Source organism: Nomascus leucogenys, chromosome X (assembly GCF_006542625.1).
Source record: "Nomascus leucogenys isolate Asia chromosome X, Asia_NLE_v1, whole genome shotgun sequence".
Classification (NCBI taxonomy): domain Eukaryota; kingdom Metazoa; phylum Chordata; class Mammalia; order Primates; family Hylobatidae; genus Nomascus; species Nomascus leucogenys.
Window position 1 is genome coordinate 53388555 of NC_044406.1, and position 25397 is coordinate 53413951.

Here is a 25397-nt window from a genome sequence, read left to right on the forward strand (position 1 = left end):
CACACAAAAAAGGAAGTGTTTAACAGAACTTAACTTTCAGCAACTAAATGAAACAAATACTTACTCCATACTTAGAGAATTGCCAACCTCTTGTTCTGAGTAGGATGTTATATTGCATATAAGAAGATGGGTATTAAGGCATCCAAAGCCATCTACATCCTGGTCCAACTTACCTCTCCATCTCCTCATCTCTTGTACACCATACTTCAATTTTTATACTCTAGAAACTCTGAACAGTTTCTTTTCAGCACACACAGTCTGCTTTATGTCTATTTTCCTTTGTGCTTTTTATTTCCTCTGTGTAGAATGCTCTTCCTATCTTTCTTTACCTGGCCAAGTCCTCCTCATTTCTTAAAAGCTGCTTAGGGATCACCTCAATGAAGCTTACCTGAATCCTTTGGAAGGATAAATGCCTATCTTTGGTTTTCCCATAGCACGCAGAACATCTTTTTAAAATCGTATTACTATATTGTATTTAAATTATTTGTTTAGTTATCCCAGCCTTCCTGCTAAATTGGAAGCTCATAAAAGGGTGGAATAGTATTACTGTCTAAGAACTTCCACATTTACCATCTGGCATATATAGTACTAGGTCAATAATGTTAGCAGAGCTGTGTGTTGAATTCATTTGTATGAATAGAATGCATACATGACCAAGTCACATATCTCTGCTCTTCAATGATTTGTAGAAGAAGAAAGGCCATCTATTGTATCTTAGCTACCCTGAGAATGGTAACATGTCACATAATACATATTTAGGTAGCAGTGAGTAAAAGGGCAATTTACTAAATTGGAGGAGGGGAATGTGTTAGATTTAGTTCACAGAAATAGAGCATGCCAAGACAGTGAATCCATGGGAAACAATTGGAGAAACAGACAAAACAGCAAGGAGGGGGCTTCAGGCTTACAATCATTTGATCACAGGAATGAAGCATGGGTGTGGCTGAATTACTGAGCCTCCATACCTTCTCACATTATTGACATTATAATGAGGAAAGTCACACATAATATAAAGTAAACAGAAATCAGGGGCTGAACAATGGTCTGACAAACTGCATCTTTGAAGGAGGTCTGAGAGCAGTTTGGGAGGGAGGTTGTAGCAGACTCTGTCAGTGTCCCTGCCCATTTGCCCTCAGCACTCACCTCTACCCACAGAATCTTGGTTACTGGGAATACCCAGAACTCCCTGCTTGAGGAGTTTTTTGACTCACGGGAGCATGGAGCCCCTGCGAACAGGGCAAGTAAGAAGTGCCAGAGAGTTAGTGCCCTAGAAGCAGCCCTCAATAAATTTTGAACAAAGAGCTGCTGTAAAAATACCCCAGATTCCCTATCTCTTAACTGGATAACTCTGAGCACGGTTTTCTAGAATTGGCCAGTGAGATTGAGCTCTGGTTGCCCACAATAGCAACTGGCTTAATGACACATCCTTTTTGCCTGCCTTCCCTTCCCTAGCTCATTTCTCCACTCTCCTATCTCTGTTTCCTTAGACCACATCCTGAACATATTACTTACTCTTGAATCCTTATTTCAGGATTTTCTTCCAAAGGGGCCCAAATCAAGTGTATATTGGTGCATATGGTGGGCAAAGGATGAGTTTAGAAAAGGATGGCTTTGAGTTCTAAATAGAAGTTTCTAGCTAAAGTTCTTTTTTTTTTGCAACTTCAGACTGTGTATCTCCCACTGATAAGGTCATAGTATAACGAAATACTCTGGTGACTTCATGTTTCCTCTCCTGTTTTATCATGTGTCAGTTGCTCCCTGGAATTAAAATTCACTTTTCTCGGGCCACCATGGTTTTGCGAATTGCTTTAGGCTGTTAGCATTTGCTACAGCTTGTGGCTTTGATTGCTCACCCCTTGCTCCCTGTAAGGAGGGCTGAGCTTACCCAAAGGAGATTAAAATGGAAAAAAAGGAATTAGCAGTGACAAAGGAGGGAAAGGCACAGGAAAGAGGTGAAAGTAATTTTCCTTTGGAGGACAATGCTCACAGCCTTTATCCTGTTGAGTCACCAAACGATCATTATAGAATAAAATGTACATACTTTCAGAGATATGCTATACATTTGAACATTTTTTTAAGCCCAGTAAGGAATGGAGTTTGCTAATAGCATTAGCAACTAGCTATGTAATGTTTTATCTAATACACAAAACAGACCATAGTTGACTTTGTGGATGTGGTCCTGACTCAGAGTTAAACACTCCCACTTTGCTATATTCAAATTTCTAGTAAGAGGCTGCCACCTAATTGGCACCTTAATTGCAAAGATATCAATGAAAATTACATTCAGGACAGGAGAATAATTTTATTTCTGATGAAAAAAGAAGGTATCATTTAGTGATAGAATGGGTTTAAATAAACTCACTTTACCAAAATAATAGATATGAGGAATGGATGATTATTTAAATTCATGATGATATCCAAAGTGCCATATTTCCTGGACAGAGAGAGAAAGAGAGAGGGGCAGTGCTTGAAATGAGGACGAGAACTAGCTAAGGGCTGGTTTGAATGGTGTGGTCTCTGCTTTTGGTGAATCACAGCCAAAGCAAAGCAGCTTGTGAAGCTTCACAGAGACTGTGACCATCAGTCCCAGACCCCCTGGAGAGCAATTAGGAATAACTGGATGAAACTGGTGTGCGTGGGACGGAGGAGTGGGAGGGCAGAAAGATGAGAACCTAGTTGGTTACGAGACCAAACAAGGTCCCACCGTCTGTTCACATTCCATGTAAATATTGCCATATTCTCCAATGACATGATAGAAACGCTACTGAGAAACAGCATCATTCTTCCTCCATTTTTACTGAACAAAATACATTTTAGGTTCAAAGTTCTAGTTTTACTTTGTTTTTTAAGATAACGTTGTTGGTATCTCCCTCAGATTCCTTTTACCAGCTGTGCACGCTCCTCCCTAGCTCCTGAGTTCTTTTCTGCTAATGGATGTCACCTGCCACCTTCAGAGACATTCCCTTTAGCACTGGGGCTGGAGGCCTAGAAATACTCTGGAGTTTGTCTCCCCCTCACCCCTACAGAAGAGTTGTCAGATAAAATACAGAACTCGCAGTTAAACTTGAATTTCAGATAAAAAATAATTTTAAGTATGAGGATGTCCCAAATATTGCATGAAACACACTTATACTAAAAAACAGTTGCTAGTCTCAACTGTATATACCTGGGCATCCTGTATCTTCATTCGCTAAGTCTAGAGACTCTATTCAAGGGAGGCCATGGTCAATGACTGACTGGTATAGGAGTGCAGTGGTCCAGCTCCTCAATGTGGAAAAAGCTCGGGGATATAGTTTATGCTCTAGAGTCTCCTACAGGATCAGGCTGAGTCCTCAGACCGCACTGGAGCTAGCACCATTGTTTAGCTTCTTCCACTTCTCTATTCTGTCTCTCCTACTCCCTTCCTGGTTTCTCTTGGAATCACTTGATTAATAATAAATCACTTGCTTATAAATCCTTGTCTAGGGGTCTGTTTCTGGGAGAGCATGACTTAAGTTAGAGATCTTGTAAATCATACCACAGTGACAGCTCATCACAACTTTGTAGGGATTAGAAATCACTACCTTGAATAATATTGTTTATTAACTACAGCTTACATTTATTTTCCTAAAAATATTCTTTGTCTCATGTGCCAAGTCCCTAGCAACTGGTGAACACCCATTTGACAAGCTCTTCTGAGAGGCAGCTAGGGCTTCTTTAATCTATTCATACTTTCCCCTGCTTTGAAACTACTGAAAAGAAATAAAGCCAACCGCACGTCTGATAACACATCATTTACACTCTTATATGATGTGAGCCTTAAAAAGGAATGCCGAAGCCCAGCTGCCCCATGAAAAGACCAATGATCCATGAAAAAATATGCATTGTAAAGGAAAAAAGGGAATTATTAGTAAGCTGGGTCAGGCAATAGACCAAAGAGACTGGGATCTTACAGTCTCTTCAGATGATGGAAGTTAAGAAAAGATGGGCTACCTCCTGCCTCAATTTTCTAAGGACTCATTTTGAAATAATGGAACTCATCTCACTGTGGCAGTCCATTAATGAGTCATCATTGTGATAAATGCCTGTTCAAGGGAAAGGACATTTTGCTCTATTGATCTCCTGAGCATCTTTACTCACTTTCTTAGTGGGAAAACATTGTTCTTAACGTGCTTAAGCCAAAGCACTCCTGACTACAATATTCTGACCTTGTGTAAGCCATTTCAGGTATTTACAATTTAAGATAAAGTCTACTTAGGGACTTTCTTTCAGCTTACAACAAGAACAAGAAGCTCCTGGGTCAATATACCAGTATTTGGTGATGCATGTCCATATGGCTTTATAGTTTTGGTTATTTATGCCTAGCAGTAGATAAGACACAAAGAGTAAACTGAGGCAGATAGAGTCCATTATGGTATAAGCACTGATACCGGACAGCATGCCCCTTATTATTCTTGTTGAGTAACTGTAAGACATATTTCTTAAAATAGCACGATCTAATTTTATTAGGCTGGCAGCCTTTTTTTTTCCTTTAACAAGGAACATTGGCTGGGCGTGGTGGCTCACACCTGTAATCCCAGCACTTTGGGAGGCCGAGGCAGGTGGATCATGAGGTCAGGAGATCGACACCGTCCTGGCTAACACGGTGAAACCCCGTCTCTACTAAAAATACAAAAAATTAGCTGGGCTTGGTGGTGGGCGCCTGTAGTTCTAGTTACTCGGGAGGCTGAGGCAGGAGAATGGTGTGAACCCAGGAGGCGGAGGTTGCAGTGAGCCAAGATCGCGCCACTGCACTCCAGCCTGGGAGACAGAGCGAGACTCCATCTCAAAAAAAACCCAAAAAACAAAAAACAAGGAACATTGTCTTGTCTTTCCTCTTTTCATATATATTGTTTTTCTTAAATGCTAGCCTCAAGTGTTAGCCAAGGTGGCTCATCCATGGAGTCCCAGGAGGCTGAGCATAAAGAACACCAAATTAGTTGCTTACTGTCTCTAAATAATTTTGACCACTACTATCTCAGAGTCAGGAGTTCAACTATGAAAAACAAAAATGAGATTTATTATTTTTTTTTTAGAGACAAGGTCTTGCTCAGTCACCCATGCTGGAGTGCAGTGGCGTGATCATAGCTCACTGTAAGCTCAAATTCCTGGGCTCAAGCAATCTTCCTGCCTTAGCCTTCTAAAGCATTGGGATTACAGATGTGAGCCACTGTGCCCAGCCAAAATGAGATTTTTACAGAAAGTTTTGTGGGACACAGCATGAAGCCACCCCAAGGGAAGACAAATGAAACTATTTCAAGGATAAAGGCAACCATAGCTTAACAGTTTGTAATCATAAAAGGGAATATATCAGCATTCTTGAAAGTTTGGGAAATACTGAACACAGTATTAATATTTTGATAATGGGTGATAAATGACTTTATGCTTCCTTATAATTTTTTTTTCTGTATAGTTTTACATAAAGTAATGCTTGCTTGCAGGACTGTTATAGGGACAAAAGAAACAGCTGTGGAGAGTCACCATGAAAAAATAACCCAATAGTCAAAATAGTGTCCCCTCTAAGGAAATTTTTTGGTCTGCATTCTAAAATGGATTACAGGGAAGAATGCAATTCTGCTTGCATTCTTCCTAACCCAAGGAGAAAAGAAAATCTGCCAGTTGTACTATCCGGCTTAGCAGAATTACCCCAGATCCAGGCAAACGAAAGGGAGTTAACAATTGGACAAACCAGTGAAATATGAGGGTGGATATTTTTTTCTCATTGCTAGCTTTGATAATACACTAATCATGAAAATAAGTCTTGACTATGGTCCAAAAGGATACAGAAAATCACGCCTGATATAAAATGACTATGCTCTGGGCTATCCTTTGTGTTTCTCATTATTTTTCTTGACAAGTGATAGATCTGTGGATAGGACATTCTCACTTGGCTCCACTGATAACCTCCTCCAGTTAGAAGAGGTGGAACTAGAAAGGAAGTGAAATTTATGAAAAAGTCTCTGAGGCAATTCAAATTTAAAATTATTAATAATTTTTTAAAAGCTGCAAGGAATGTATTTGACACTCAGAGGTTTCTTTTTTTCAGGAGCGTAAATAGAAAAAGCTCAGGAAGTCAATGAAAGACATTTACTTGCCCTGTACATTTCCATTTGAACTGCAGCCCCAAGTGCCAGAACATAAAGTTTCATCCCTGCAGGTGACACAGGCAATTCCAATAGCTGTAATTCTAGAAGTAGGGTACGTGCTTTCCATATCAACTAAAAAATATCTTCCTGAATTTTCACATTATGTGTTAGGAGTTCTCCAAGTGGTAATATTTCACAGATACCTAAAATCCCCCTATGAATGGGAATATATCAACCTTATCCTCAGGCTACATCATTGCTTAATCTGTATGACTCTTACCTGTCTGAACCAGGAGCTGACTTTAAACTCCGAAAATGCTGGCCGTCTAAGTCCAAGCTATAGCTCCGCCCAGTTTCAGTTTTGGGAGTTATGATTTCTCCTCTGGTTGCTGATCTGAACTTGCTAAGAAGAAATCTGAAATTATATACATTTATTTAAAATTAGATAAGAAAGAAAGCATTTAAAAATATCGTTTCAAGAATACAATTTCTAGTACTTTTAATAATAAAGGATTCTTCAATAAAGGAGCCTTAGGGCTGAGAGGTTCTGGAGAGTTCCCGGTGCCTCTGCAATACAGTATCAAGGGTGATAATGGGAAAGGTTACGCCATTCTCTCAAGACCATACCACTTGCTGGTAGGTCACTACTAAGCAAAAGACTGCCTACTCTGAGAACTCAGCACTGTCACCTGAGAAAGAAGATGCATTCCCTGAGCTGGGCCTGTTTGCAGGAATAGTGAGAATAGAGAGCTTGAACTCGCTTTGCTCAGAGAGGGGAGCCAGGATGATCCTCTTGGACAAACTGAGGTAGCTCTACTTATTAGACTGCAGCTCCATGAGAGCAGTGACTCTGCCTTTCTTGTTCCTTGACAGATTTCTCGAGCCTAGAATGATGCCTGGCTCATACTGGAATCCAACCAACTCTTGTGGAACGAACGACTAAACTCATCTTTATTATTTTCTATGACATTTATTCTTGTGCCTCATGTTGGATAAAATCTGATTACATTCCCATTTCACTAAATTATTTGGGGTTTAAGCAGAAACAGCCTTTTAGGAACTTAAAGTCCTGATCCAGGATACCATGTGCCCAAAACATGGGTGTTCCCAAATGTACTGAATAACAAAATCAAAGCTCTATTCCTTTTTGTAATGGCATTGGGAGATACACTTCATTTACATTCTACAGTTTTCTAGAGAAAAAAATGGATTCCAAAGGTACTGGCACAATCTTAATAGAATCTGCCATGTTGTCTCTGTTTCAAAGACTCCTGGAATAGTGTCATTGTCAAAGCATCTGAAGCTTTAATCTACTGGAAAATTACATTTTTCTTTGGTGAGAATAGCACTTAATATAATGTCAGAGTATGCTGCTCTGAGAACCACCTCATGCATGTCCTCTACTTAAGGTATCTCCTCTGCCTGGAGTCACTCTTCCTCTGTTTTGTGATCCTGAACCCCATTTATCTCCTCCTCAAGTCTCATGTACAATTTGATGTCTTTCTGGATGGCTCCTATACTTAACTGGCATTTATTATCTACCTACTTATTTATATGTACTCAGTAATGTATTACCTTAGGATATCTCTTGTGGTGAACCCCCTCCTCTGCTCTAGAAAGGCTTTTAGGAAGCTCACATTGCCATCTTAAATTTTCCTGCAATTCTTTTATACTTACTAACTTTTCAGGTGTGTACCTTTTCTCCCCAAATAGATGTTATATTCCTTGATGACTGAGAACAATCAGAACCTAAGGCTCAGCCCAGTGCTATAATGGTTTCAATGATTCAGAATTTGCACAATTGATTATGATGGTGAGTTAGTTACTGTCTCCTATCTCCAAGTCCACTATTCTGTAACCTACTCTATGAAGCCTGAGCTGGGGTCTGCAAATGACAACTCCTAGAGGCATTTGTGGGCTCTGAGTTACTTATTCAATCAAGCCACTGATTGTTTTTGATGAGTCAGGTGCCATGCTAGATACTGCAACACAGAAGTGAAAAAACCACTGGTCTGCCACTAAAGGAGCTTACAATTAAGTGTGTGCATGTGTGTGTGTGTGTGTGTGTGTTGAGGGGGTGTCAGAGTGCAATATGATTGGTGGTGCAAAGGCACAAAGCATTGTAGGTGACCCAAAGAGTGATAAATGAACTCAAGATGGTAGGAAGGATCAATACATAGGATAGGATACATAGGATACCCTAGGCTATCTTTCCAACTCATCTCTGCTCATCAATGAAAACATGGTTTGCCATGAGTGCTTGAGTTAGATGACATTTAGATTGTATTCCCACTGACAGCCCAAGATTCTAAAAGAACCCTAGACATTTTGTACAGCCAGATAAAGCTTCTAACACTAGCGCCCTCTCACTTTGCATTCTACTGAGAGAATGAAGCAATGCTGTCTGGAAAGGACCATAAGGTTAGCCAGGCATGGTGGCACACAACTTGTAGTACCTGCTACTTGGGAGGCCAAGGCAAGAGGATTGCTTGAGCCCAGGAGTTCAAGGCCAGCTCAGGCAACATAATGAGACACCATCTCAATAATAATAAAAAAACAGAAAGCACCATAAAATGACTTGGTGCATATTAGAACTCTCACTACTTCAGTCACAAAAACTGGCCAATAGCTGCCTGAGAAACAAAAACTGAAAAATGCAGTTTCCTTTTGGTCCTTATAGCCTATATTTTGGGATCCACTTTTCTCCCTTGAAAGAACCTTCTTGCTCCCTTATGTACCTCCCATTCCTATTCTCAGTGCTTGACATCTATATTCTATATTCATTTACTGAACTAAGTTACTGTGGTGGCCAAATGTGACTTTTTTTCTTAAGGAAGCCTGAATTTTAAATAGGGAATATGATGCTTTAAGCTCAATTAATAAATCTTTATTTCGGATAAAATTATATATCAGCACACAGGTTGGAGGGCAGGAGTACTGACATTGTACAACAGAAATTGTTGTCACCTCTTTATAGACTGGCCCTCCATGGAACTTTCTACTTATAAGTAATGGGAACCATATAGTGCAAGACCGGATATGTCAAATGAAAGGAAAACTCTTCTGTGCTTAGGTCAGACAGGACTTTTATTTACTTATTGAAAATTATTAAAACTTCATTTCCTGAGGAGAATGATAAGAAAGTGTTAGTTTGTTTGAGTCTCTGACCTCCTCTGGGTCACTGAAGTGACATCAAACTTGAAAAATTAAGGAGTCTTCATTTCAGAGGCATCTGGAATAAAGATCAAAAATTCCCTCAGAAAGATCATGTCTTACCCCTTTCTCTTGGGCCCATCATGGCTGGCCTTCTTCCCAGCAACAGGTGAGGTGTCTGACTTTTCCACATCCTGGCGGGTTTGCTCTTGGCTCTGTACTTCTTCAGCTCCTCATTAACAAACAATCAGAAGAGAAATTTACATACAAAATGGCCAGAAATGAGAGCAAATTTATATTCTGCTTTCACTTTCCCAGATTAGCTCAGGGCAAGGAAGTCTATAATAATTGGCAATGCCATTCCCATCCCAAGTTTTTCTGTCACACAGTTAGTTCTAATTTGTTAAGTGTTGTAGAGTTAACTGAAGACAAAGATCCTGGACTCGTCTGTGGAAGGTTTACTGAGATAACCTTTCTAGGGATGACTGCATCAGCCTTCTGCTAATATTTTTAGAGTGGGGGAACATGGTCTCCCGAGATCTCCAAATCCCTGGAGACTGAGTTCTAGCATGAGGTTATAGAAATGATGTCCTAATTTCTGGGCATATAAGCCACACTTCCTGGGAGGGTGGGCATCTGTGCAAATATACTGTGACTTGAGGAACTGCCTACATTCTGGAAGGTACTGAGGTTTGAGTGGAAGAAGAGGCCATGGCTGAATGCCTAATTCTAACTGTACTCCACACCATCTCTCTGCAGTATCGGATCTGTGTGACCCATGTGGAAAAGCCTTTCCTTGCTAGTGCCACACCCAGAAGTACCACTGGAATCAGTTCCAAGCCTCCTCGCCATATGTGCCAGACTTAAATACAAGGGCACTTTTCTCCTCTGGATGAAAGATGAGATAAGCCTAGAAACAGGCTGAAAGATGTTTGTTCTACTTTTACTACACCATATATGAGAAACATGCTCCCAATCACAAGGTTTACTCCATCTTTAACTAACTAAATTGTAGTTTGAATGCACCAAAAAGCACTGTCAAGGTAGAGTGTTATTTTCATTTGGTGCCAGTATTCATTCAGTAAGACTATGCATTTCAAGCCATTTAGCATCTCTGGCTCCTTCCCACCAAATGCCATTGACTCACCAGTCATTGTGACAACCAGAAATGCCCCCCCTTGCCTTTCCAAATGCTCCCATTTTGAAGGAGGGAGACAAGGTACACATTATCAATCCTTGGTTGAGAACCACTGGATTTAAAAAATAACATTGAAAGGAAATCTGAAATAAATATTGTTGAAAAATCAAGGATTGCTTTCACAATGTGAATCACTTAATTCAACTGTTTTATGTTACTTTGTTTAGTAAAATAGTGGATGTGCATTCAGAAAGAGAACTGTCTAAGATGGAGACAAATGGTTTCTTTGAAAATCTTAGTGGGTGAGATATATGGAAAATCACTGTGAATTTTGTTTTCTACTGACTTCCTCTAGTCTTTTATGAATTACGTATTTAGATTTCATGCTACCAAGTTGTGAAATGACCTAAGGGATTCAGGAAACTCATTTGTGCTGATTAACTACATAACATAGAGAAGTTATTTAGTTAGACAAATGAAGACGAAAACAGTTGTGAAACCACATAATTGCTTTAATTACCTGGACCTCTTCTTAAAATGGACTGTCGGACAACATCAGTGCCGAGAACATTGACTTGCTTGAAACGTTTTGCCTTTTCTTCAAAAAACCACTCACCAGTTATAATCCTTAGCTGCCTACTCAAGGGAAAAGGGAAGAGCATTGAAATTCAATTATTTAGCCACATAATTAACTCTCAAAAATCCCTAATAAACTGAAAACAGATAATTATTTATAAAGTTTATCTCAATCTCTGGAGTATTTTATGGTGATATAATAGCCAGTATTAATTGAATGTTTACTATCTGCTAGGTACTTGCTAATTGTGGTTCATACTTCATATATTTTTATCCACATAGCAACCTTATGTAAACACTATTATCCTAATTTTATAGATGAGGAAATTGGGACTTAGAGCAATAAAATAATGTGACTCATATCACACAGCTGGTAAGTGGTAGAGCCAGGATCCCATCCGAATAAATCTGACCTGGGGCTCAAGTTCTTAACCACTGCATTAGTGGATAAGTGATCTTCAATGCAAGCAATAGGGATCAAGTAAAGGTTTTGAATGAAAAAGAGGTCATGATCAGACTCTGTTTTGGAAAGATTCTTTGATATAACATGTATGGTGGGTTAGACTGACGAGAGAATAGGATAAAGAGACAGGTTGGCCATTGTAATAGTCCAGGAGGCAGATGATGGCGCCCATGCTAGGGCAATGGTAAGACTATGAGAGGATAAATTCAGATCGTAGGTGGTGGAAGTGCTTGCCTGGATTTGGTAATAAATTCAGTGTTAAAGATGGGAAAGAAGGATCCTTGAATAGTCACACCCATCTTTTAAGCCCTACCTGCAATGGCTACATGAAATCACCCCCATCTTCCCTCCTGAAATGCTTATAATCCTCTTCTTTGTCTGTACTTCTCCCATTACTTATAGCGTCCTTCAGTATTATTTCTACCCTCTCATGTCTACTGGGTTGTAAATGCTCTGAGAACTGATTTCTGTCTGCTTCATCTTTTTTTTTCCATAGTACCTACAAGAAAGTCTTTCACAGACCATGATCTCAATTACTGTTTTTCAAATGAATGGCTGACTTCTCTCCCATAATTTTAACACATTACCCTTCTTTTCATATCCTCATAGTTCTCATTATTATCAGTGAAATGAGGGCAGGGACCTTGGCTGTGTTGTTCACCATTTCTAGGAGCAGTAAGTGGCACTCAGGAAATATTTGTGGAATGAATTAGAATACCTGGAATTCAACCTATAGTAGTTATGCTGCTATAAAAGTCCTTTTCTGGCACATCACAAGGATTTTAACAGCTGTAGAAGTCATTCAGTAGACTAAATATATTTCTAATTAAAAATTAAGAAACGGCTTTAGCTGATTAGATGAGCACTACTGTTCCAAAACCTCTATGGGGCATGTTCTGAAAATAGTAAATAGGACTATGTAACTAGGGTAAAGGATTGTGGAGAATTCTACTGAAAAGTGGAGTTAAAAGGTAGGATTTGGGGTCAAATATTTGAATGCTGAGGTAAAGAGGTAGAGTATCATTCTAGCAGTTTTTCTAAAGTTCAGATTGAATCACATAATCTCTGGATAAATATATGAAGAAGAGAGAAACCAGAGGTAGGCAGGCAAATTAGAAAGTTAAACAATAAAGAGGATAGAAAACGATGAAGATGCAAATCAGGGTATCATGGAGGTGAGGAGTAAAGGGAAAGACACATACACTTGGGCCATTGAGAATGAGAATCAGTAAAAATTGGTGACATGTCTGATATGGTGGCTGAGGAAAAGCAACTGAGAGTCAAACAGGCATTTCAAGCCCCAGAGTATTATATCCATTTGATTCAGCAACTTATTGGACTTGAAAATCAATAGCTGGATCTCAAATAGAAAAGTCACTCTAGAAAAATTTGTCAACCTTGTTCCCCAATTATCCTGAAATCTGCTTGTTCGGCAATTATCCTAAAATCTGCTTCGGAATCTGAGGCAAAGGTAAATTATATATGAAACACCATTCCACTACTGGCAAAAAAGTGAAAATGTTAACCTTGGAGAAAAGTATTCATTGAAAGGTAAGACCATAGTTTGTCTGCCATAGATTTACTCCCAAGTGGCTATACTACCTATTGAGAAGCCCAGACTACTGGATAAGCTCCATAACAGTAACTGTATAAAATACGCTTATGGAATACGGTCAAATCTAAGATATAACCTACCAAAACCAAAAGCTTGAATGAGTTAAGTTATTTCTGGATACATTTCAAGTGATCTATAGACTTATGTATCACAGTGTTGGAAATCCAGGTGACAATTGTGGTATTCTAAATTTGAAAGATGTCTCCTGTTTCTTGGCTATTCAATCAAACGCTAATCCAGGTGCTGATGTGATCAGACATTACAGATGGAATTAGGTTACTAATTAGCTGACCTTAAAATAGTGAGATTATCCTAGATTATCCATATGGGCCCAAAGAAATCACATAAGCCCTTAAACACAACGGAAGAAGAGGAAGTCAGTAAAGACACTGCAGAATGGAAAGTCAGATTGCAAATATGAGAAAGATTTTATGTGCTGAGAAAGCTCTGAGGTGTAGAGGTCCACAGGCAATGACTGGAAAGTGAGACCTCTATGAGCTAAGAATGGCTTTCCGTGAACAGTCAACAAGGAAATGAGCACCTAATTCTGACAGCCACAAGGAACTGGATTCTGTCCACAAGAATGAGCTTGGAAGTGGATTTTTCCCAGAATCTCTTTATAGAAAAAAGAGCTCAACTAGCCAACACCTTGATTTCAGCCTTATAGAACCTGGAGTAGAGAAACGAGTCAAACTTGCTTGAGCTCCAAAACTGTGAAATAATACATTTGCATTGTTTTAAACTGCTAAGCTGTGGTAATAGTTAAGGTGGCAATAGAAAACTACTATGATAAGTTAACATAGAAATATATTTGTTCTAATATTCTACTCAGGAAATTGCATAGGCTGTAAGAAGATGAATAAGGAAAATTCAGAAACAATAGGGAAAAGGTAGGCACACTATGGCCCATGGGTCAAATTCACCCCATCATCTATTTTGTACAGCCTGCAAGTTAGAAATGATTGTTACATTTTTAAATGGTTGAAAAAATCAAAATAAAAATACTTAATGACATGTGAAAAGTATATGAAATTCAAATTTCAGGGTCTATAAATAGGGTCTTCTAAAAAATAATTTCAACTTTTATTTTAGATTCATGAGGTACATGTACAGGTTTGTTACGTGGGTATATTGTGTGAGGCTGAGGGTTGGGGTATAAACGATCCCGTCACCTAGGTACTGAACATAGTATCCAATAGGTAGTTTTTCAACCCTTGCTCCCACCCCCAGGAGTCCACAGTGTCTATTGTTGCCATCTTTATCTCCATAGGTACCCAATGTTTAGCTCCTACTTATAAGTGAGGACATGCAGTATTTGGTTTTCTATTCCAGCATTAATTCGCTTAGGATAATGGCCTCCAGCTGCATCCATGTTGCTGCAAAAGATACGATTTCATTATTTTTTATGGCTGCATAGTATTTCATGTTGTGTATATACCACAATTTCTTGATCCAATCTACTGTTGATGGGCACCTAGGTTAAGTCTATGTCTTTGCTTTTGTGAATAGTGTAGCTGTGAATATATAAGTACATGTGCTTTTGTAGAATGACTTTTTTCTCCTTTGGGTATATACCCAGTAATGGGATTGCCGGGTTAAATAATTTTGTTTTTAGTTCTTTGAGAAATCTCCAAACTGTTTTCCACAGTGGCTGAACAAATTCCCACCAACAATGTATAAGCATTTCCTTTTCTCCACAACCTCACCAGCATCTATAATTTTTTGACTTTTTAATAGTAACCATCTGACTGGTGTGAGATGGTATTTCATTGTGCTTCTGATTTACATTTCTCTGATGATTAGTGATGAATATTTTTTTCATATGCTTGTTGGCTCCTTGTATATCTTCTTTTGAGATGGGTCTGTTCATGTCCTTTGCCTACTTTTAAATGGGATTATTTGCTTTTTTGCTTGTTAATTTTATTACAGATTATGGATATTAAACATTCGTTGGATGCATAGTTTCCAAATAATTTCTCCCATTCTGTGGGTTGTCTTTGCTCTGTTAGTTTCTTTTGCTGTGTAAAAGCTTTTTAGATTAATTAGGTCTCATTTGTCAATTTTTGTTTTTATTGTAATTACTTTTGAGGAATTAGTAATAAATTATTTGCCAAGGCTGATATTCAAAATGATATTTCCTTGGTTTTCTTCTAGGATTTGTATAGTTTGAGGTCTTACACTTAAATATTTAATCCATCTTGAGTTAATTTTTGTATATAGTGAAAAATAGGGGTCTAGTTTCATTCTTCTGCATGTGGCTAGCCAGTTATTCCAGCACCATTTATTAAATAGAGAGTCCTTTATTCATTGATCATATAAATAAAGTTTTATTGAAAGATATCCATGCTCGATTATTTATGTGTTGTCTTTGGCTGCTTTTGTGCTACAACTGCAAAGCTGAGTAGTTGCAGCGGTAGACCACATAGCTCTCAAAGCCTAAAATATTTACTCTCTGGTGTTTTATTTAAAAAAAAGAAGAGTTTTTAACTTCTGCAGGAGGCAAAGAGTACACAAACAGAAATAAGAACAAGGGGGAATACTACAGTTCAGTGACTAAAAATCGCTAAATAGTGGCATGCCAAGGCCTTAGATCTTTTTTTTTTTTTGATATGTTCTTTGGATGTGAGATGGAGTAGATAGCATACTGACAGCAGTTTCATGTGTGACAGAAGAAAGTGGACACATCCAGTCTACATTCTCCAGGAAATGGGCCTCCATATCACTTTTACCACGTATGCTTAGAGCTGCCAACACCTAACACAAATAAGATCTTCCCAGAATTGTTAGTCATTACCTCTTGCTACCCTTGGAGAATAATAACTATAAGTCTTGTATTTGTTCAACTCAGATAATGCACTTGAGTCATTGTCATTTCAGAGAAAATATCGAACAGATTGTTGAGATTATGCCTTTGTCACCCTCTCAGGTGTCAGGTCTTGTCAGGAGGCAGACAGAAGTCTTGGTAGAACAGGAAACTAATACTTAGTGAGTGCATATCAGTTACCAAGTAATAGGCTAGTCACTTTATATATGGTATCTCTAATTCTCACTATAAGCAATGAAGTATCTATTACTATTACCAATTTACAGACAAGGAAACTAAAGCTCACATAGGTTAAACAATTTGCCCAAAGTTATAAAGGTATTATGTCAGAGACAGGATTTGTATTGAAATCCCACATGCTTTATATTTGGAAAAATTGTCTGAAGAGAACTCATACTTGCCAGCTATAACAGGGCTTTGAGGAAGGGTGAAAACCTGTAGAGTCCAAGGAATAACAAACATAGCATTGCATATGATTGGTTGTGATTGTGGGGTGCGTGTGTGCGTGTGCATGTCTGTGTGTTGAGGGTAGAGTGGTAAGAATACAGAAGGGGTTAAAGACAAAAGAAAATAAAAATGCCACCCACTATAAAATTTATATCCCTCTCTGTCATGTCAATCTAGTATTTGAAAAACACAAGACTTGACATAGACTTTATGCACTCTAAGTCATACTCTGAAGAATGGGCTTGATTAAAATCACAGTGGGCTGTACTTATTTGTGAATAAAGATTACTGACAATTCAGGATTTGCTAGGTCCTGGTTTTCTTTAACATTAAACCTCTGGGACTTTTCAAGCCTTCACTTGGAAACTTATATGAATGTAAAGTCAAATTAAATTATCTGTAGTTTTACAGGGGAAAATAGGTAATCTTATCTTAAAAAAGAATAATGACCAAAAGATTCATTTTGCTCCTTTATTTTCTATTAACTACTGGAGACATCTGCAACAAGATATGCTTATTAGATATTCTGAGATAAGATATTAGTTCCCTTCTATTATAAGGAAACTAATTCAAATTTTTTATACATTTATTAATTACACAGCAATTTTTTTTTGAGACAGAGTCTCACTCTGTCACCCAGGCTGGAGTGCAGTGGCATGCTCTCAGCTCACTGCAACCTCCACCTTCTAGGTTCAAGCAATTCTCCTGCCTCAGCCTCCCGAGTAGCTGGGACTACAGGCATGCCCCATCACAGCTGGCTAATTTTTGTATTTTTAATAGAGATGGGTTTTCACCATGTTGGCCAGGCTGGTCTCAAACTCCTGACCTCAGGTGATCCGCCCACCTCTGCCTCCCAAAATGTTGGGATTACAGGCGTGAGCCACCACACCCGGCCTACACAGCAAATATTTATTGCATTTCTACTATGTGTCAGGCCCTGGGCTAAGGCTAAGAATACACAGGTGAAGAAGACAAACAAGCACCTTGGCCATACGAAGATGCTGGTGTACATTTATTCCTTTCTTCCTTTCCAAGCAGGAAAAGTGAAAAGAAATCCCTAGACACATTATGGTGAAACTAAAGAGCACTACAGACAGAGGGAACATCTTAAAAGTAGCTAGGAAGGCAAAAGGAAACCTAAAAAAGAACCACAATTAGCATGACAGTTGATTTTTAATAGCAATGATGAAATCCAGAAACCAATGATATGTCTTCGAAGTGCTGGGAGAAAATACTATCAATCTAGAATTGCATATCCACAGAAATCACTGTTCACGAATGAGGATGAAATAAAGAAATTTTCAACAAAATGAAAACAGATAATTTATCACCAACAGATTCTCGCTAAAGGAACTTTTAAAGTCTATACTTCAGGAGGAGGTAAAATAGGTCTGAGGTATAAAAAGAAATGGTGAACAATGAAATTGATAAAATATATAAAAATCTAAACAAACTGATTTATAAAGAAAAATGAGATGACATAAATTGTTGGATTATACAATAAGAAATGTCTAAAACAAAGGACAAAAATCATGTATCAGCCAGGAAAATAATATTTAGAGTTTAAGAATACCAAGCTTCTTTTAGCTATTGATTTGCAAAGTTAAATATAAATGTTATAATTTCCAGGATAACCACTGAAAATGAAAAAAGCATATAATACGAATACCAGTAAAAAGGATAACATGGGATGAGAAAAATACACTTTAATGAATCTACAGATAAAATAAATAAATGCAAATATTTCAGGAATCACAATGATAATAGAAATAAATGTAAATATTGTAGTGATCAGTGAGTACAGACTAAACTAATTTAAGAAACAATATTATGAGATTAAATGTTAAAAATTACATATAGTATATATATCATGTATATGTATATACAGCACATATATAATGTATATAGCATATAAGTATAACAAGTATTAAAATACATATAACATATACTATATTTTAAAATAACATATATGCCACATAAAAGAGACTCACCTTAAACATACGGACACAGAAAGGTTTAAAGTCAAAAGTTGGAAAAACATGTATGCAGCTATTAGCCAAAAGAAATTTGATGTAATTGTATTAATAACAGAAAAAATAGCCTTCAAAGCAAAAACATATTTAGAGATGAAGGGAAGCATAAAGAATACCTCCAAATTAATAAGGAAAAGACCAGCACCTAAAATAAAATTGTGCAATACACATAAATACTCATATCACAGAAAAAGAACCACAAAAAGCTAATAAATATATGAAAAGCTGCTCAACCTCATACTTAAGCAGTAAAATGCAAATTGAAACTATAGGGAGATATTCCTTTATATCTATCGGTTTGGAAAAAATAAAAAATGTTCATGAAGCCAAGTGTTGGTAAGATCATGAAGTAAAGGAAACACGTATACAATGCTAGTAGGGTTTTAATTGGTACAACCGCTATAAAAAAGAATTTAACATTATCTTGTCAAGCTGAAAATGCTCATACCGTTTGGTGTGCAATTTCATTCCTAGATGCACAACCTGCAGTAGTCTTCTCAAGCATTTTTGGCAGAGGTTGCAATAAGAAATACATTTTATGTCACAATTCAGAAAATAAATACACACACGTATAAGTATACACACGCACACACACACACACATATATATGTATATCTATACTGACATTTTCTACTCCACTTTTTTTTAATGTTAGTTACTACCCACCAATGGGTCAGATCCACAGATTTAAAAATCCCACCACTTGTTTTTAACGCTAGTTACTACCTACCAATAGGTCATGATCCACAGATTTAAAAATCCCTTGAGTGTACACACTCATACATGTTTGTCAGTCCATATGTATAAGAATGTCATGGCAGCATTTTTTGGTAAAATTATAAACTGAAACAATCTAAATGTCTATTCACCAGAAAATAGATGCATTAAGGGAATGTAACAACAGTGTAGATGAACGTAATGTTATTCACATGAACATGGATGAATTTTACAAACATGTTGTTAAGATAAAAACATCACAAAAGAATACAGGTAGTATGATTTCCATTTCCATAATATTCAAAAATACAAAACTAGAAAACATATTACTTAGAGACACATCCAAATGCAGTAAAACCATAAAGTAAAGCAAGGGAATGAAAAATACAAAATAAGATGTTCTAATTCTTAGACTGGGTAACGAATACACAGGGGCTATTTTTATTATTGTTTAAACCATATGTATTATAGAGTATCCTGGATATGTACTGTATTTTTAGATTTAAAAATCTTTCTAGTTTATATAGCTATTAAGGTACCATACTCACAGTGAACACCTCATTCTATACAAGCGTGGAGGCACTTGTATATAATTGATAGGTGATGCAAAATAACATGTCAAGGGACTAAAAATAGCTTCTTGCCGTTCAAAAAATCTTTGGATAAATGTGGGACTACTCCAATATGAATCTTTCCCTTGTAGCTGCACTATGAAAATTTGCTAAATTAGAGGTGATTTTGAAATGACCTATGTGGCAATTACCAATACTCACTCATCAGGCCAAAGATGACCAGATGTTTATCTCACCTATGGACAAACATGTTGAGATTTTTGCCCATAATAATGAAAAAAAAAAAACCCTGCGTACCATGAGGAATCATGGAGAGTCTCGGTAAGACGGCACTTGAAAGGATTTACTACAGGATTTGGGTTTATGTTAGTAATTTTTGGGAGAGTTCGATGGAGCAGATATTTTCTCTGGATTAAGCGATGTCAGAGAGTGGGGACAATTCTATCATTGGTATCTCGATAAATTTTATTTAGAAGGATGGCAGACTAATGCTAGGCTAAAGCTCTAATTGGTAAGAAAGTAGGAGGTTAAGGCCGGGCGCGGTGGCTCACGCTTGTAATCCCAGCACTTTGGGAGGCCGAGGCGGGCGGATCACGAGGTCAGGAGATGGAGACCACGGTGAAACCCCGTCTCTACTAAAAATACAAAAAATTAGCCGGGGGTGGCGGCGGGCGCCTGTAGTCCCAGCTACTCGGAGAGGCTGAGGCAGGAGAATGGCGTGAACCTGGGAGACGGAACTTGCAGTGAGCCGAGATCGCGCCACTGCACTCCAGCCTGGGCGACAGAGCGAGACTCTGTCTTAAAAAAAAAAAAAAAAAAAGAAAGTAGGAGGTTATTCACATTAGTCAAGAAATGGGGATGTTTGGTAATTTGCAGTTTCAACAGTCACCTTGTTTTCATCTATGCTTAGATAAGATTATAAAGTGTTCTTGTTTTATTATTGTTGTAGAATGATCTTGTGGGATTCTGGTACCCTGAGACTGCTTGATGTCTAACAGGATAACAGTATGGCCTACCTGTAAGTGCAAGACCAGCTCTTAACATCAAGGGACTAGGTTTGTCAGTGTGAGCCCAGTTTCCAGATGTTAGGGGCTGTATTTCTCTTTCTTATAACAAAGGTGTATACGTTGTCTTCTGCACTCTGTGTGTGTTCCATCCATCAGTATTATCTTTTTTGAAATTTATTTTACTGATAAACACTCAGTATTTTTCATCTATTTTGGTTATATTTTATCCATTGCTGTAATCATTACCAATTAATCAAAAATAAAAATATCAGGATCTTCCTAATTTAAAAAGACAAAGATTCTCACAAGGACATATAGCATGGTAATATGTTGCAACATAACATGAATATAAGATCAGCCCATCAATGCCATATTAGAAGTATTTCATGTTTTGGTGGGACACAGTGGCTCACACCTACAATACCAGCACTTTGGAAGACTGAGGCGGGTGGATCACTTGAGGTCAGGAATTTGAGACCAGCCTGGCCAACTCAGTGAAACCCCATCTCTACTAAAAATACAACAAAATTAGCCGGGTGTGGTGGCGCATGCCTGTAGTCCCAGCCACTTGGGAAGCTGAGGCAGGAGAATCACTTGAACCTGGGAGGCAGAGGCTGTAGTGAGTCGAGATTGTGCCACTGCACTCCAGCTTGGGTGACAGAGCAAGACTTCATCTCAAAAAAAAAAAAAAAGAAAGAAAAAATATTTCATGTTTTGTTCCAACTCATGTTGCTTTTATCTTTGGGGCCTTTCTGAATTCAATTGGGTACTAATTAGAAAAAAATGATCATTGTGACTGTCTTTGTGTTGGACTGCAACTGCCTCAGCTAACATAACAATGTGGAATTTTGTAGGTATTATTAAGATAGAAAAAGGAATTAACTGGCTGTGTTAAGGTCCCTTTTATCATGTTTTTATAGAGTTTAAAAACTAGGTTTACAGTAGCCAACTTGTTAGAATCAGAAGGGATTGGAGAAAATGTCAGGGGCTGCTCAGCCCATTACAACAGGTAACCTTCCTCTGTCAGTCCTTGCTGTAATCGTTTCAGTGCTAAAGCAATAAAAGCTCTTTACTTTTACCCAGTCCAAAGTAAATGACAATAAAGGTCATTTACTTCCAACTGATTAGAGAGTGAGTCACCTTCTGACTCATCTCATCTCTTAGAGGTCAGGGTGGGAATTTCAATTTTATGGTCTATTAAGCATAGAGACAGCCCAGTGGGGCTGCAATATTCTCTCACAACAAACAAAGAGTGTTTGCTGCCAATAAAATATCATTTATGCTTCCTTTTTGAAAACCACTCCATGAATAGCAAACAAGATACTTCCAACACTGAGAGATAGTTTAAGTCTCTAATATCACACAGACTAACAGTTGGAATGTTGGAGAAGTAATGTACTCTGATTTTCAGCTTTAAAAATGAGAAGTAATTTTGATATATCAAATTAAATACTCATCTTGTAAATTTCTAGCTGTCACAGAAGGATATAACTAAAAGACAAGTTGTTGTCATAGAAGGGTTAGAATCACACATTGAAAGAGCTGTTTCTTCCTTAAGACATTTTAATGCATCAAGACAGAAATTTATGAATGAAATAATAAACTCATCTTCCTCCTTATACTGTGCAACCATTGAAGGTAGTCCATTTTTTATTCAACTTTGTATCCTTAGTCCCTAGTATACTTAACAGTTTATCAATAAATGTATGGGAAAGATAGATGGATGGGTTAGTGAATGGATTAATTATATAGGTGGATATTTGGGTCTATGAAATTATTGTTTCACCAATAAAATTAGTGCAATTGATTCAGAAGTTCTGTATCAATGCATTAACATGTCCCAAGGAAGACACAGAAGTTTTGATTTGTTATTATTTATTCTTATACCCTCTGACAACAACTTATGTTACATCTTTATGTGACAGTTAGGAATTTACTTTGTTCAGAGGGCAAATGTATTTGGCATGGCTCATTTCTTTTTAATCCCATGCTCCTGACAGAAGAAAACCACAATTGTTCTACATTTGTTCCACTTGCTTAAGCCTGATACACTTTAAGTAGAGGCCAACCATTTATTCATCCATTCAACTGTTCATTTGTTTGTTTATCCATTCATCTATCTATTCATTTAACAAATATCCATTGAGTACCTACTATAGGCATTATTTTAGGCACTAGAACTACATCAGTGAACAGTACAGATAAAAACTCCTGCCCTTACATTCTAGTGGAGAAAGAAAAATAATAAGTTAAATAAGTAAACTATAGAGCATGTAAGTATTAAGGGAAAAACCACAGGAAAGGGTTGTATTAATTTGGGTAGGCTAGCTTCTAAAACAGTCTCCAAATTCCACTGACTTATATTAAAAGTTAATTTCTCATTAAAATAACCTAAAGTTAATCCGATAAAATGTAGGAGAGAGGTATGAGTGACTTAGGCCTCTAGTTATCATCTGTACTAACTAGCAGATTAGTTGATGGCAAAGTGTCTGAATACACAATCTCCTTGGATCTTGTATTGAAAAGTATACTTCCGTAATTACCTTGTAATGATATTTAGATAGATATATTTAGATAGTGATATTTAGAAGTTACAGATAAAATTCTTCTCCCCGTACAGAAGCTTGAGATGACTTATAATTGATTGAAGAGTTTTTGAGTCACAGTCCCTGGTTACTATTGTCTAAGTGAGTGAGGGCCTCGGGTGTAAAGAAGAGGGTGAACAAACATGGAATATAAATGACAAAAATAAATACTAAGGATCAAATAGCATTTTATAAATTTAGAGAAATAGTTATTGAGAAATTCCCCCATAAATCCTCAGACTCCATAGTTGAGGACTAGCAAATCAGTCATTAGTTAGAATTCCATTTTCTTCTTCATTGCTCTAAAATGGAAAATCTCATCTTGGCAGAATCTGGTGGGAAAAGAGCTGTGTGAAAAACAAGCAAACAAACAAACAAAAAACCCCAAAACTTTTAAACTCATCCCAACTCTACTAACACACATCTAACTCTTAGCGTTCTTGTTTACACTATCCATAAAATATAAAACCGATTGCCTCTCTTATCTAATAGGCATGTTATGAGTCTCTGAAGGAGTATTCCCTATGAGTTTATGTGATCCAGAAACAGATCAGCCCTCATGGGGACCAAGGTCCCAATTTTGAAATTAGTTCAATCCTTGACTTGATTAAGGTAATCTTAAATATGCAAGAGCCTTATCCTAATTCCCTTCCAGAAGAAAAATGTACATTCTCAATAGAGGCATATTACACAGAGTCTCATTAAGTCGTACCATTTTTTTCATATATTTTGACCATCAATAAAAAACCACTAGGTTTATGGGAAGAAAGACATGACCAAAACCACAAGAAACAATAAACAATAGAAATAGTCCCATAGGAGACTCAGATAACAGATCTATAATTTATACATTTTAATATAACTCCAAATAATTACTTCAAGACATTACATAAAAAAAAAATGAGTAGGTCAGCAGACAGTTAGAAAACATAACAGAAGCAAAATGAAAATTCTAAAACTGAAAAACACAGTAACTGAAGTTAAGAATTAAATGGATGTGTTTAATAGCAAATTAGACACAAAGGCAGGATTCATGAACTGAAATATAGGTCAGACAAAATATACAAACTGAGTTCAGAGATGTAAATGGATAACAAATACAGAAGGGAGCATAAAGATATCTAAAAGATGTTGAATATTACTAAGATACATATCTTGACTACCTGGCATAGAGGAGACAGATAATGGGGGAAAAGAAATATCTAAAGAGCTGCTCCCTGAGAAATTTTCAAATATGACAAAAGATATTAATGTACAGGCTCAAGATGTTCTAGGAACATCAAAATAGATAAATACAAAGAAAATCAGACATAGGTTTGTTATAGTAACTGTTGAAAACACGACAGAAAAGGGAAAATATTAAAAACGTTTTAAAAATATTACCTTCAAAGGAACAATAATATACTGATAGCTGATTTCCTAATAGAAACACTGGAAATCAGAAGCCAATAGATTCTTCAAATTACTGAAAGTTAATAACATCCAACCTAGGATTCAATAAGCAATGAAAACATATTTGAAAATTAAGAGTGAAATAAAGCCATGCTAAGAAAAAAATTGAGAGTATTCACCACCAGCAAAGCCACACTGAAGGAAATACTAAAGGGTACCCTCTAGGAAGAAGAAAAATTATTCTAATGGAAGCGTAGAGATATAGCAAAGAATAAAGAGCAGTGGAAAGGGTAACAGTGTAGTAAATCTAAATATATAAAGCAAATATAATCAGAACTAAAAGGATAAATAGAAAATCCACAATTATTATTGAGAGAGTTTAGCATACCTTTCTCGATACCTGATTGGATATGCAGATTAAAAATCACTAAGTATATGGAAGACTTGGACAATGCAATTAACAAACATCATTGAATAGAGTTATCAAGGATACTCAAATCTGCCACTGCATAATTCCCATATTAAAATATAAAAATCAGTTTTTAATTCACAGTATGCACAAAAAATAAGTTTCAGGTGGATTATAAGTTTAAAGATAAAAGGTAAGACAATAACAATTATAAAACATCACATAGGAGAATATTTTCATGATTTTGGTGTTAGGGAAAGTTTTCTTCAACAGGATTCAGAAAAAAGTCCCTCTAGTAATCCAGGAAAAAATTAACAAACGGAACTATTAAAAAGTAGAGATTTCTGTTCATAAAATGATAC

The 25397-nt window shown here is 37.1% G+C and overlaps 1 protein-coding gene across 2 annotated transcripts in view; it reads right to left on the reverse strand.

Moving 5' to 3' along the window:
* SYTL5 (synaptotagmin like 5) overlaps positions 1-25397 on the reverse strand; it is a 96468-nt gene that overhangs the window by 46568 nt on the left and 24503 nt on the right. For both annotated transcript variants that reach the window (XM_030807473.1, XM_030807474.1), the window contains exons 3-5: positions 10916-11031; positions 9381-9489; positions 6385-6519 (exon numbers count right to left, since the gene is read on the reverse strand). In XM_030807473.1, coding sequence (XP_030663333.1) covers positions 6385-6519; positions 9381-9489; positions 10916-11031 — 360 coding nt within the window. The remainder of the gene's footprint in view (positions 1-6384; positions 6520-9380; positions 9490-10915; positions 11032-25397) is intronic.